The sequence below is a fragment of the Poecilia formosa genome, unplaced genomic scaffold, assembly GCF_000485575.1.
Source record: "Poecilia formosa unplaced genomic scaffold, Poecilia_formosa-5.1.2 Scaffold36, whole genome shotgun sequence".
Taxonomy (NCBI): Eukaryota; Metazoa; Chordata; class Actinopteri; order Cyprinodontiformes; family Poeciliidae; genus Poecilia; species Poecilia formosa.
Genome location: NW_006799975.1, coordinates 1234796 through 1249786, shown reverse-complemented (window position 1 = coordinate 1249786; position 14991 = coordinate 1234796). Strand labels below are relative to the sequence as shown.

Here is a 14991-nt window from a genome sequence, read left to right as displayed (position 1 = left end):
AAAGGTCGTGATGTTGATTTGTACAGACTTAACTTTGAATAGCTTTTATGTTGACATGAGTCAAAACATGATTAAATTTAGAACTCCAAAGCAGAAATCATTGGATTCATCAACCCACGTACTGCATGACTTCATTAGAACCAGAACACTTACTGGAAACGAACACCAGTTTGTCATTACACTCTTCTTCTGAGCAGGAGCAGATGTGCACCATCCCCCTGGTGGAGTTCTTCTCCTTCATCACACACCTGGAGCTGTTGTAGTCGTCCAGCATGATGCCGTACAGCGACACGGACGGGCTGTGGCAAAGGGTCTCCACGGTGAAGCCGGTCCCATTCTCTACCCTGAAAGTCAGACAAACCGATTACATAGGAATCTTTTTTTACAGTTTGAAGGGAAAGTTTATATATATATATATATATATATATATATATATATTGTTTTAAAGTCTAGATGAGTTGAGAGGCTTTGATCAGTTTATATCTTCCCTCGTTTAAAATCTGGTCTCAACGTCGTTTTTGGAAAAAAAAACTAAATGGATTCAGACTGGAAGAGTTTCCACGAGAGGCCAAGCGCAAAGTTGACTGACTGTCTTTGTAAAAACTCTGCATTCTTACACAAAGGTGGTGGCTGAAGAGAAGACAAGTTTATTGAGTTTAAGTACAATAATCTTTTGTTTTGTGTGCCTTTCTTAAAAAAAAAAAAAAAAAGAAATCCAAAAAGGGTTACCGTATCTTCATAAATTATGGTCCAACTTTATCTTCAGGATAACTAATGATAAAAAATTATTTTATCATTAAAATAATGGGGTTACAATATTTTAACCCCTTATTGTCCCTTATTGACAGTACAATAAAATATTAATTTTGCTGAGTTTTTGCTAAGAAAATGCTTAATTAAATAAAGATTGATAATTTGAATACAGCAGTAAGCTATTCTCACACCATCCTCCTTAATAGATGATTATCCATTGGTATTACTAGTAACCTGAGCCTGATTCGGACACACTCAGTTCATCCCACTCAAGTCCTTTAACTCCAGTTTTCCACTGTCATCTTATCCCTGATTCCGTCAAGTTTCCGTGGTGTACCTCAGAGCTCTGTCCTGGAGCCTCTTCTTTTCATCACATATATCTTCCCACCTTGTTAATAATGTCTCCATCTTTAATCTCCTCTTCTACTGCTTCAAAGGTGACACCTTGCTCTGCCTCTGTAGTAAACCTAACTCCTCCCACCAGTCCTAATCCCGATACACCTCAAACTTCCTTAATTTAAACAATGATAGAACTGAAATTTTGCTTATTGGCACAAAATCTACATTATCAAAAGCAGACAAATCCTCTGTCACAACTGACAACTCCTAAAGCCTGATTTATGTTTAACGCAGCCATTCCACATGGTCTTATGTAATTTTAGGAAAAGCGCCTTACTGTGCAGTGTCCGTGCAGACTGAATTTTCTCCGCCACCCAGCCTGATTAGCCTGATTCCGTCGAGTTTCCATGAGGAAAGTACATGTGTGAAGCATAAACCAAGCTTTAGTGCCTCATCCACCCTGTGTAAGGGCCTGGGTGCTCACTATTTCAGTCCCACATCAAGACAGAATTATTTCAAAGAACATAGACAATCACTCAATGCACAATGGATCTATATATTGTCACCTCTCTAAAATAAAGGTAATTTTGTTTACCTTTTTTTTTCCTAAGTCATCTTTTGACATAAAAAATGATTTTGAACATTAATTAAGGAAGGTGGTGATATGAGCCTCTTGTTTTGAACTGAATTAGGGCAACACGTGTATTTTTTTAATAATAGTTTCTGAGTCTTTGTACCTACCATATAGCGACACAGACATCTTGATGCGAAGAACAGACGGACGTAATGTCGCAGTCGGACATGCAGCTCCCTGTGCCATTGCAGGAGGAACTCTGTCTGTCACAGAACTTACACAGCTGACTGATGGGGTACATGGACAAGCCTGGTATACCTGCACACCAAACACACGCACACACACACACACGCACACACACATTCAACAGGTTAGTTTCCTGTTTATGACCAGTTCTCCGGATGTCTGTGATTAGAACAAACACTGCAGAATCTCCAAGTCATCCTTTCAGACATATACTTGTGGGTTGAATAAAAGAAAATAAAGAGCTTATCGTAGAAGGATCTGTGAAAGTATGGATAAAGTCAAATTATTGGATCTAGCAAATATTGGTAATAATTTGAAGAAGCTACAGCAGAAAGCTGTGACAGTATTTATACTCCCTAAAGCACTTTGTATTGCCTTGTTGCTGAAAATGTGCTATACAAATAAAATTGCCTTGACCTTAACCTTTAAACTTTCCACCTTCAGACCAACATTAGTATCATAAAGCTCATCATGCTCCAGTCTTAAGGATTTTGCAGCTTCCAATGTTTTATAGTTTTTTTTTCTGGGGCTCTCGCATGCAGCTCAATCTAAACATATGTTTTTTTAAAATGTTCCCAGAAATGCATTGCATCGTCTGTGGAACACATCTAGAGTGTGATTATTGTATTGCTCAGAATTCTGATCTTCCAAAAAGAAAACGTTATGTCCATTACAGCTGCCACTGCTCCTCAGCTCTTCCAGAAAGGTTCTTCTGTTGCTCTCTAGAGGAAGAACTAAAACCTACGCTGTTCTGCCATATGGTTTAGGCATATTTATGTGTGATTTTATTTTTGGACATACACGCATTTAACTCATTTTTCTCCCTTTAAAAATTACATCTATATCTGGTGTTTCCTTGGTAACACTAACGTGTATTTTAAGATAAGTTCTGTCTGTTTTGGGTGTATTTTCATTCAAGAAAAATTGATAATGATATATGATTTTTTTTTTTTTTTATACGTTAGCCAGCAGTAAAAAAAAGGATTATTTTTAAATTTCTGGATTTAATTTTATTTTAAGCTGTTCTAAAACTTAAAACATGTAAAGTATAGAACTGACAGGACATCTGGTTGGATATTTTTCCATGGATAAAGCAGCATAAGCAGGCACAGCTAAAGCATGTAAAACAACATAACCACTTGAAAATGATCAGTGCTAATATTTGAAAATTTTATTAAAGAGTTGTTTTTTTTCTAATTTTGTCAAACGAGGGTCGGAGCTGTACCTGAATGCAGCTGTTGTTAAATTCCCCTGTCATCAAGATGTGACGCAGTCTGGACTGATTCCACGCTCCAGCTAGCTGGAGGACTTTAGGTTATTTTTTTCTCCAGTACATGTGATGCTTACATTCAGCTTGGCGTTGCTTCAGCTGAGTAATTTATGTGCAGAGTCAGCTATGCGCCTTATTGCTGTTAAAAGATGAATATTCTGACAGAAGGTTCTGGTTCGCCCACCTCTGAACCTTAGGGACGCATTAATGCAGAAACAGGTCACAACCGCTCGAATGATGGTAAGCCAGTTCTGAGTTATAATACAGCCTCAGTGTGAATCATCACAGTTGTTGCAAATTAACTTTCAAAACACCATTTGACCTTTAACTAACCTTCAGTAGGAGGTGGGAAGTGACAACTCCTTTCATGTATCAAAAGAAGTGACTGCAGGGCATGTTATGGAATGGAGGTGTGAACAGAATTAACCCACCAAATGACTCATATGGTTTTCACAGACCTCCAGGCACATGGCTGATTCTACAGACGGCTCAGACCTACAGAGTCACCGACTCCACATGACTGTCTGGAGGCGTTCACACAGTTACAGCAGGAATCAGCTCATCACTGGAGCCGATCGTCCTAAAAGCTCCGCCTCATTGTTTAGCTTCATCTGGGAGATACAGCACAGCGGACAGAGCAAGCGTGTCATCTGGGCTGGCCAAGAAGTGAGAGAATTAAAAGTGTGTGTGGAAATAGATTGGGACAGAATTAATCTAATGTAAGCTAGCTGGGAAAAACCAGGTTGCAAAAACTTGTCAATCACTTAAACATAAAGTACTGCTCACAGTCACTGAAAATATACTATAAAAATAATTTATTTTAATAGATGTATTTACATATTTGTGTATGTATAAATGTGGAAATGCACGTATGTGTATTAGATATGAGCTTATGGTATATAAGACAAAGTAAGCTCCACTTTAAATGAAGGACATTCTTATTTTGTATGGACAATCTAAAGTACTTTCCAATCTTAATCATGTAAATGGAAATGATTGAGCTGATTTTCATTGATCATGCGTTGAACTGATTAAATTGCTGACTGTGAGAGGCTTATTTTTCTACAAACTTCCTGCAATATGACATCTTTCCTCTACAGCACATGTCAAACTCAAGGCCCAGGGACCAAATCTGGCCTGTTGTAGTTTTTCATGTGGCCATCTCCACAGACTAGAGTCTAGACCGTAGACACATGAGAAGGAACTTAAAAAAAAAAAACATTTGTGTGCTTAATTAAAAATGATTTTATCAATCAAAGCAAAGCAGTTTTTATCTGCATATTCCCAAATGACATCAATGTTATTCAGTTTTAAGAAGTGCTCATCAAATGCAGAGACATATATTCATTACTATGTTAGCAGTTTGTTCGTGGATTCTATCAATGCACCCTGTCACATCTTTGACAACACCTGTGATCTTTAAAAATGAAAATGAGTCTGACTGTCCTGCTTCATGGGTAAAGGGATTGTTAGAGATACGAAGAAAACAAAAATCACAGAACCCTAATCAGACAAATCAGAACTATGAAGTAGCGTTTTGACGGTTACAATCCACTTCATCATGACGAGCACTTTTCCTCTTACAAGCGACAACAGAAGCAGAGTGAAACCAAGATGCAGACAAAACAACTGCAGCCAGCACCACGGTAAGTTCCGTTGACCCAGCAGAACTTCTGCAGAGTGGAACTGTGAAAGCAGACTGGGCCGGGGGAGGGTTTGGGCTTCCCACAATCCGGGAATCATGTGGTCAAAACAACAGCGTCCGCCTGTGTCCAGGCCAAATGGCTTCCTCCCACCAGGCCGGCGGCGGGCGTTCCTGTGTCACCCGATCTGGAACGGTTGGGTTATTCATTTCACTGGAAACACACTTACTATGCTTTAAACACACATTCCGTCACGCTAAGTTGAATTTGGGCAAAGCAGAGAGTGAAACTGCAGAGCACTACCGCCCACACACACACACACACACACACACACGACTTGAGAGGTGAATAAAAGCCACTGTGCTGAGCAGCAGAGCAACACAGTCAATTAATCTGACTTATTTACTCTCCCCTGTTAAAATTTGCTGAAATTTTTGTAAACTTTTTTTTTTTAGCAAATATTTTTCAGTATATATTTTTAAAAATAACTCTTGGCTGAGTTATTCTACAAATAAATGCTGCTGGTTTTAAAGGAGAAATGTTTCTGTTTGTACACAACTGTAACAGACACTGTGATTTCATACATAGAAGCATTTTTGTTTAAGCCACGGTGAACAGGTGTGTGAGTGAGCTGGCCTACAAACCTGCACCACATTCAGCAGAAAACTATTCTGAGACACTTCAGCTCCGGACCTAATATCTATGCAAATACATACATGTATAAAATGCAAGAATTAGGAACGCTGTCTGCACAAACACTAAATAAACAGAATAAAATAAAACCGTTTCCATGGTATCCACAGGTGGCTCATTGTGTTTCAGTTGAGGAATGTTTTTTTTTTATAACAGCTCCACTCTTTCCAACTTTGGGGCCACTTTTTGGAATCACACAATGAAATCAGGTGACCTCACTCTGTCCCAGGAAAGTGGAGGAGAAAACCTTGGATTGTCGTTAAGCAGATTTTTCATGGTTTCTAAAAGGGATACATTTAAGATCTGTTTGTGAAAGAAAAATCCAGCCAGGACTTAGACTGAAGAAGAACCTTCAGAAATACAAACTCATTAAAGTGCCTATGAAAGGTATTCAACCCCCTCAGTGAATACTTTTGAAAATGATAAAACAAATTTTCCAAACTAGTTTGAGGTGATAAAACTTTCAGCACTATTCTGCTGGAAGAATAGTGTTTTGGAAAAATCCTTAAGGAGCAATTAAGTTGTTTGATTGTCACAGCAGCAGATGTAGATATGCAACTTTTTCAATAAATCAATGGAATTTTAATTAGGATGTTTTCTGAGTAACCGGATAGGCTTTCTGGGTTTAATCAATCCAATAACCAATAAAGATATTAGGGCTGCATTCACAGCAGCCATGTTTAGTCCGCCTCAGTCAAACTCCAGTCCGTTTGGCTCGAAGTTGCAGTTGGTTTGGGGATGTGTGAATGTGGAATCAAACTCTGATCCGCCTACAAACCTCAGTCTGGGTTCATCTGACGTGAACTCTGGTGACATTTGAATGCATTTGTGAACACACAGACAAAAGCAGGAATATGCTATTCTATACTATAGCGAATGGAATTATGGGTAAATAAAAACAAAACAAATGCGCAAGTCTAGGATGGAGAAATGTCTCATTGTCTTTTGCCAAAGAAAAAAAGAGAAATCCTGCAAACACTAAAACCTTACGCCACTCCATTTTAGTTTAGAATTCTTGAAGAAGGATGTTAAGCTCAGTGTCTTCTTCAGAGGTTTTTGTATCGTTACTTTCAGTAGCGCCACCACAGGCGAGGGGGTTCGAAGGGTTTGGTTGGTTTGACTCGGTAAAGTGTGAAAGAAAAGCAGCAACTGCAGCTGGAACAAATGTTGCAGTTTTAGTACCAATCGAAGTGAGTCTACCGTTAAGTTAAATATCTGTGACTCAGGCTGTGAGCTTCCGTTCAGCTTAGGTGAGCCGACAGGAGGACCAGTGTGTGTGTGAGTGTGTGTGTTTGTGTATGTGGTCTTCTGCTGCTGGGGTCAGCCTGCTTCAGGGTCTGATGTGTTCTGCTTACAGACATGGTATTCTGCATGTTTGGTGAGATTTGAGGAGCTACTATTGCCATTTAATTTCCATCATATAAAGCTAGCCTGTCATTATCCTCTGATATCAACACAGGTGGCACTCACTCAGTATTCTTTAACTTTTTTGGACCATTTTGACACAAACAAACATCTAGAGTTGCTTACATCTACTTTTCTGAGCTGTTCTGATGCTTACTTTGAATTTCAGCAAGCTATCTTCACTGGGTCTACAAACGGATATGCATTGAACTGATGACTTTTGATTAGCTGATTTGTAATTGACATTAACAATTAATTAGCAATCAGAGCTGCACAGTGGCACAGTTGGTAGAGCTGTTGCCTTGCAGCAAGAAGGTTCTGGGTTCAATTCCTGGCCTGGGGTCTTTCTGCATGGTCTTTCTCCCTGTGCATGTGTGGATTCTCTCTGGGTACTCCAGCTTCCTCCCAAAAACATGACTGTCATGTTATTGCGTGAATGTGTGCGCACACACACTCCAAATTCTCTCTGGGTGTGAGTGTGTGTGTGCATGGTTGTTTGTCCTGTCTGTCTCTGTGTTGCCCTGCAACAGACTGGCGACCTGTCCAGTCCAGAACTGCCTCTTGCCCAGAACGTTAGCCGGTGAGGTACCAGCAGCCCTCCTGACCCCACTAGGGACAAGGGTGTATAGAAAATGGATGGATGGATAATTAGCTCCTTGCATATTTTGTAGGACTCAAAGGTGTCTTGGAAGCATATGAGCCCTATAACAGACATGGCTGTATTGGTAACCAAATACAAATACAGAATGGAAGCACTTCCAGCTTATTCCAGCTTATTCGCCAGAATCTACAGTACACAAGGCATCTTGTTCCAGCAGGAGATAACTCCCTCTCTGCTGGTTCTTGCTGTTCTAGCTGGCTGAGGATATGAGCTCATGGTATCAGTGAGGACTTTCCTGACAGCAGGAAGGACTGCTGCTATCAAATCATAAGAGAATGGAAAATACCAAGTCTCCAAACAGTGCACACACTAGGTCTCCTCTATGCTGAGGGTGAACTTGATGAATGGTGGAAGAATATTAATCTTCTTATTAATTGAAGTTTATATAATGGCATCCAGATAAAGTGAGTTGCTTTAATTAAAAATGGTTTAAGCCGCATCCACCAAGTTTGAGCATTTCTGTTTTTAGTCTTCTAATGTAGTTTTAATGCATGAAAAAACAGATTATTTACTGATCACACTTTCCAATATGAAGCTGCTTGCAGAGCAAGCTGTGCTTCAAGTGACCATATAACTGTGTAAATTGGAATCACAAAAATAAATTTGGGTAACACTTTATTTGAAGGGATCTGCATAAGACTGACACGACACTGTCAGGATCACGAAGGAGTCTTCATAAATGTTAACGACTGCTGTCATGAAGTGTCATTCAGTAAATAATGACATTTTTAGAGCACAGTTGCATTAAAAGTGCCAACTTTGCATTAAAAGTGTCACCATGTATCAAATGACACCCAGATCTCACACAGAAGAGCTCTGTGTGAGATCTGAATCTCACAGCACATTACTAGATTCGTCATTACAGCCAGGATCAAGAGTGAGTAAAGCTCTCACCTCCTGTGTTGGAGAAAGTCTGGAAATCTAGAAGCAAATAATTCACTAATATTCTGGGAGTTTCAAAAACTTGATTTGTTTTGGAGGAATGTGAATGTTATAATTGAAAAAAAATTGGAGAACCAAAAGATTTTAAGACAATGTATCTTGGAAACATAAAAGAAACATGTTTTGAAGGAAGATGCGTAACTTGATAAAGATTCTGTTAATTGCCTGCAAAAAAAGCCACAACAAGGAACTGTTACTGATATCTGCTCCATCCATACAACGATGGCTGACTATTGTTCTGGAAAATTATGTGATGGAACAAATGATTTTCATTCTCAGACTAAAGAAACATCTTTGTAATTGAGTGGGGAAAATGGACAGTGTGCAATACACAAGAAGAGACTTTAGGAAATTCAGGACCATTATTCTTATTTGACCAGATTCAAGAAATATGACAGGCACTACAAATTTTGCTGGCTCATAAATTAACCCAGATATTATTCCAATAAATGATAATAATAATAATTTCTAAAGACCTCTTAACACTTGAAGAAGTTTTAAATATCCAAAATAAATAACAACAATAGATAAGTAAATTATGAAGTCTCTAAGCAAATTTGTTGCATTCTTGTCTGGGTATTATGTATGTTGTCAGTGCCTCTCCAAGTGTTGACCTGCTCATGCCCTGAGTGAAGAAAAATAAAAGAAAGATGCAACCCCACCGTCTACCTTCTAGTTCATTCTCACCTTTAAAGACTCCATTCCTGACAAAAACAGGCAAAACTGACAGTGTCGACTTTAGTAAACAAAAAGTGCAAACTAATAACACCAACAATCCATTTAGACAACTTAACTAGATGGCTTGCTACTCCTAAAGGGACTTGAAGGCTAAACTCTGTGGGATAAGACCTTGAGCCTAGCTAGTAACTAACTCCAGAGTTCACTCCTTCTTACGCAGAGAAAGCAGGAAGGTGACGTCAGTCGAGACCCGTGCAGCGGAACAAAGTAGGAATGATCCAGAGTTAGTTTCAGTTTTTACAGCTAGAAACTAGTGATCTTGTCTGAAATCTGGGAGTAGAGATGGACCTTCAGAGTCACATAAGGACAGTTACAAAGTCAGCCTTCTGATGAACATTTCCACGATTATAGAACTAATGTTTAAGCAAGATTTAGAGAAACTCATTTATGCGTTTATCTTTAGTCGCATTGACTACTGCAAAAAGGTTTGCCTAAAAAAATTAATCTTCCTGCTGCAGTTCATCCAGAACACTGCTGCTGGTGTTCTGACTAAGATCAGGAAAATAGAGCAGATCAACCCAGTTCTAAAGTTCTTCCACTGGCAGAATAGACTTTAAAATACTGTTGTTAATTTATAAATTACTGAATGGTTTAACACAATACATTAAAAATCTGCTGGTGTTGTATCAACCTTCCAAACCTCTCAGGTCTTCTGGTTCTGCTCTGCATCCCCAGAACCAGAACCAAACATGGAGAAGCAGCATTCTAGCACCAGAAATTTGGAACAAACTTCCTGAAAACTGCAAAACAGCCGAAACACTGATCTCCTTTAAATCAAGACTCTAAGCCAACCTGTTTGAACCTGTTTGAAGTTGCCTTTGTTTAGTAGTAACTGGAACATTGATCAATACATCTGGTGTGTATTTGCTTGATGATTTGATGATGACATTTTACAAAATGTAATGTTTGCTGTTCATTTCATAATTGATAATTGTGTGATGTTTTAAAGCACTCTGAAGTGCCTCGTTGAAATGAGCTGTGCAGATAAACTTGACTTTGGTAGACAGAGAGCCATGAGGAAAACAAACAAGCATGCGGGTGGAAATGATGGAGCTCATTTTAATTCAACAAGCAATTAATGGATTAATTGCTTATTGTGAGAGGCTTAGATGCAAGTCAGCCAGACACGATGGAGGAGCAGTCTGAAGGCAAAATCATGGAATCTTCCTGCTGATGGTCATCAACATCAGCCCAAACCAATCAGAGGGAGGAAAGATAAGGACAACAAAAACAGACTGAAGCTGTTTAGGACAGGCGGGGAGTGGGTTGGGGAGCTTCCTGCAGTTCATCGTGCTCTGGGGAGGTCAGGGCAGTGGGGAATGAAAACGTGTGACTGATCCACCACAGACGGAAGATCTGTTCAGACGTTTGCTCGTCCTATTGTGCATACGGTGTGACTATTTGTGACGCAACAAGACCACACAGTCCCTCTGGTATGTGGGATTTCCAGGTTGAAAATAGGCCCCACTGTGGGAGGGGGACAGTAGGAACAAACAGTGGGAGCGGAGGGGAAGAACAGCAGTAGCCGAGATTACAAAGTAACTTATAATGACTTAGACCTTTACAGTAACTGTCTCAGTGTTGCAGCCAAGTCCTTAAATTGATAACAAACATAATTATTATGGCAGTGGGAGGAATCTTCTCATGTTGCCTCCCTTTACACACAGTCCAGTTCTGCATGATGTAATCTGAATCTGACTGCAGCTGTTCTGTTTCTGGCCTCAGATGTTTGTTAGAGTGTTAGAGAACAAACGGCATCATGGAAACCAAGGAACCATGGAGACACGACAAGGAGGAAGTTCTGGAGAAGTTAAAGCTGCAGCATGTAAGTTGTGAATGCTAATATATTTTTTTTTATTATTTACATATTGCTTCAAACTACCATAATGTCATGACAGTAAGTTATGAGACAGATAATCTCTGAAAAGATTGAGCTCCCAGCCTTCTCCCAGTGCTAACAAGAAACAACCAATCAGAGCCAGGAGGCGGGTCTAAGCGATGTCAATCACCCCTCCGTGTGGCGCTGCTCACTCCCCTCTCCTTATCCCCCCTTGATCTCTGCCATACTGCAGCTAGCACAGCCTGTTGTGAATGCTAAGGCTAGTTAACATTATCTAAGCAGTTTTCCTGTAATGGTTAGTTGTTTCTCCTCCATTAGCACATTTAACAGTGAGTACTTGAGGTTGATTGACAGCGCTATGGCCCTTCTCCTGACTCTGATTGGCTGTTTTAGACTGGGAGTGTTGCATTTCTTCTCAGGGAGGAGGAGTTCAATCTTTTCACAAACTGTTATGAGGTAGTGATAGTTTTAACAAATGTGTAAAAGAAGATATTTTTTAAAAAATAAAAGTGACATGCTACACCTTTAAAACATGGTTTGGTTCTAAAACAACATGAAAGTCTGCTCAGTCAGAGCTAGCTGCTCATCCATTGATGTCTGTAGTAGTAATCTGATAAAATGTGATTACTGATAATATGTGAAAAGGGAGCATGAACTCTTCTCTGAGGAACTTTGGTATCCAGTGCTGTATAAATGTGAGATAAACCAGGAAAACATTCTCTGATATTTTTGCAACTACATCATTCGCTCTGGGAAAATTTGGGCTTTCCAATAAGATCCCAAGAGCATCTAACTTCCCAGAATTTATCTCTGTGTCTCTGACTTGAATCACTGCTCTGTACTTGTTTATTGGCTGTCCCACAGAAATGTCTTTCGGGCTCGAGTCTAACCTGTGGAAAAAAAAATCTTCTCTGAAATCTGCATAATGTTCGACCAAATGCATAAAATCAATGTGTTGTTTTTAATCCAATGTAATGCATTAAAACATTTTGACAAGGGCTGTCAACATCAACACCTTAATGGATGCAATTCATCTGAAAATTTTAACACGTTAATGTTACATAATGCAGACGGGAGTGATGAACAACAGCAGTTGGTGAAAGTTTTTGTGTGACAGCGGACAGCAACAAAAGTTGAACATTTTTTCCTTTCTTGTGTTGTGTTGCTAACCTGTGTGTGATCATCTACAAGCTTGACCTTTCATTTGCATGAAGTAGGCCAATCGCTGGATGAGGACAAAAGACAGTCACCTCATCGCACAAATTCTATAGGAAATGAATGGAGGGACATTTCTAAATGAGTGTTTAATACTAAATGACTTCCTTTAAACCTTCCTGAATACACAAAGCCTGGGCCGCTGAGATCATTCAGACATGTTTGGTTTGAGACAAACATTTTTAGAAAACGTGCATACAGGCAGTTTTTGATATGGGCAGTTTCCCAGGGCAGCATCAGAAAGGGGAGGGACACGCAAAAGCAAGAAAATAAAATATATCTTATCTGTCCGTTGTCTCCTGAACACATTTGTTTCTACCTGTATACATGTAGGGGAGGAAGTTTCCCTTGAGTACTGGGAGACTATATGACCTGCTTTTTGCTATAAATAAATAAATAAATAAATAAATAAATAAATAAATAACTTGCATTTTAATTGGCTGACATGCAGTAAAAGGTGCCCAGAGCTCCATTCCTGCAAGATTCACATCTGTGCACATATTTATATTTCAAGCTTGCAAAGTTAGGCATAGACATCAACATCATAATCTCAGCAACAGAGAGTGATTAATCTGTTTAATTAGGATCAAGTTTCACTACATCCTAGCCTAGCAGTAAAACAATGAAGTTCTCCATATCAGACTTCATGGTATGTAAACAAGAGTTATCTGATTACATGGGGAAAGATCTTTCTATTGCGCTCTAAAAACAACTGGTGGCTGTGCATCCAACAGCCACCAGGATAACTCAGGAGTGCATCAGCGGCTCACCTCATGAATCACCTGTTGCCCCCCTCGGCTCTCCAACCATCCATACATAAGTATGCCAGAAGGAAGCACTCCCAGTTTAACTTTTCAATTTTTTAATAATTAAAAACAAAACAAAACAAACAAACAAAAAAAAAAAAACATGGCTGACATGAGTGAGCGTTATTTAGTGAGCCCGAGGCTGTCAAACAGACTGAGAGCTTGTGTGAAGTTTAAAGTGTTTTTTACTCACCAGCTGTCCCAGGTTTGAGCAGCGGCAAAAAGAAAACAGCCCATAATACTAATGATGATGGTAATGAAACTCCCCGTGACGATGAGCAGCACTGCGGTCCGTGCATGTTACTGAGACTGCTTCTGAAAACGTTCATTCACGTAGACGAGAGAGAAGCTCGGGGAACGATTTCTGTGCGTCCGACCTGCTCTGCTCTGCTCTCTGCTCTGCTCAGCAGCTGGAGAGTTACTGTCTAACTATTTACACACACACACACACACACGCAGACGGATGCTGCTCTGACAGGAAACCAGAGGAAGGAGCTCGCTCTCTCTCCCTCCCTCTCTCTCTCTCTCTCCGTCTAGGACTGTGTTTCTACCCAAATACTGGAAATCGGAACGGTAAACAACTCGCAGCACACACAGAAACAGAAAGTTACCAAGCAGTTCTGAATTCCACAGAGTTCTACACATCAGACTAGAAAAGGAGAGAGGAATATCATTTTTCCATTTAAGATTTCACAGAAGCAAAAACAAACAAACAAACAAACAAATAAATAAATAAATAAATAAATAAATAAATAAATAAATAAATAAATAAATAAATACATAAATAAATAAATAAAAATACACATAAGAAACAAACAAAAAATTTAACAGCTAATATAATTCAGGTGTGAAATAGAACAATCTGACCTCTGAAAATAAAATCTTAAATACAAAGCAGATATTGAGCTGCTGAAATAAAAAGAGTTCCAGAGATCATCAGCGTAGACAGAGATCCTGCTGCTTCCTGAACCTCAACATAGATCAGTTTTGGTCTTTAGATTGTTCAGACGTGGTGACACATCTGAACAACTTGTACTTATGTGCAGTCATATAGACTGCATGGGAATCTGTTGTTTAGAAACAAATTTTCCTCAAATGTCCAAATCCACAATTTTGGATCCTGAGTCTTCAGTGGGTTTATTGGAATTTCCCATTGTTCTGAGTCATGGCCAATCTCATGAATACTTTAAAACAACATCAGTTTCATGCTTGCAAGGTAAAACTACCAGCTTACTCAATCAGGATCACAAGCTAAGTTTTAGAACCAGTTTTAAATAAATAAATAAATAAATAAATAAAATAGATATAGTCACAAACAAAACTTTGGACACACTGTCTTCATTTTTTTTACAATGGAGGTGAAGCTTTCCAGGAACACATTTCAGACAAAATTATGAATTATCCCATCACAGGACCATAAATAGTCACACCCATCACTTCGGTCACCAATCGTATCCAGGAAAATCAGTACAAAATTCAAAACTAAAATCTTAGGTAGCATACCGAAGGCCACGCTAATGGCCACAAAACTGATGGCAGAAGTTACATTTTTACATCTTAGTTTGTCAAATACAAAATTTTGGCTAACTTCACCTATAAAACTCTGGGGGCTTCCCAGATTATTACTTTAAGATGAAGATTTTACCAGGCTCATTGAGAGACAGTGGACTTTTTAAATAAAATAAATAATTAGCCTAATGTATCTTCTGGTGTTCTCTTTGTCATATAAGAAAATTCAGTTGAATTCAATTCAGTTTATTTATAACACCAATTCACAACAAACGTCATCTTGAGGCTCTTTACAAGAAATGTCATTTCAGTTGAATCACACATACATTTCAAGTGGTTCTAGTTGTCAAACAGCACA

General features: G+C 39.1%; 1 protein-coding gene across 2 annotated transcripts in view; it reads right to left on the bottom strand.

Annotated features, from left to right (window-relative positions):
- The window catches only part of LOC103136959 (TGF-beta receptor type-2-like), a 30801-nt gene extending 17222 nt beyond the window's left edge, over nucleotides 1-13579 (bottom strand). Inside the window, exons 1-3 of one of the 2 annotated variants that reach the window (XM_007550438.2) lie at nucleotides 13318-13579; nucleotides 1834-1984; nucleotides 154-344 (exon numbers count right to left, since the gene is read on the bottom strand). In XM_007550438.2, the coding sequence (XP_007550500.1) occupies nucleotides 154-344; nucleotides 1834-1984; nucleotides 13318-13453 (478 nt within the window). In that variant the 5' untranslated portion in view covers nucleotides 13454-13579. The remainder of the gene's footprint in view (nucleotides 1-153; nucleotides 345-1833; nucleotides 1985-13317) is intronic. The other variant, XM_007550437.2, reaches the window with a different exon arrangement.
- Nucleotides 13580-14991: the final 1412 nt, after the last annotated feature.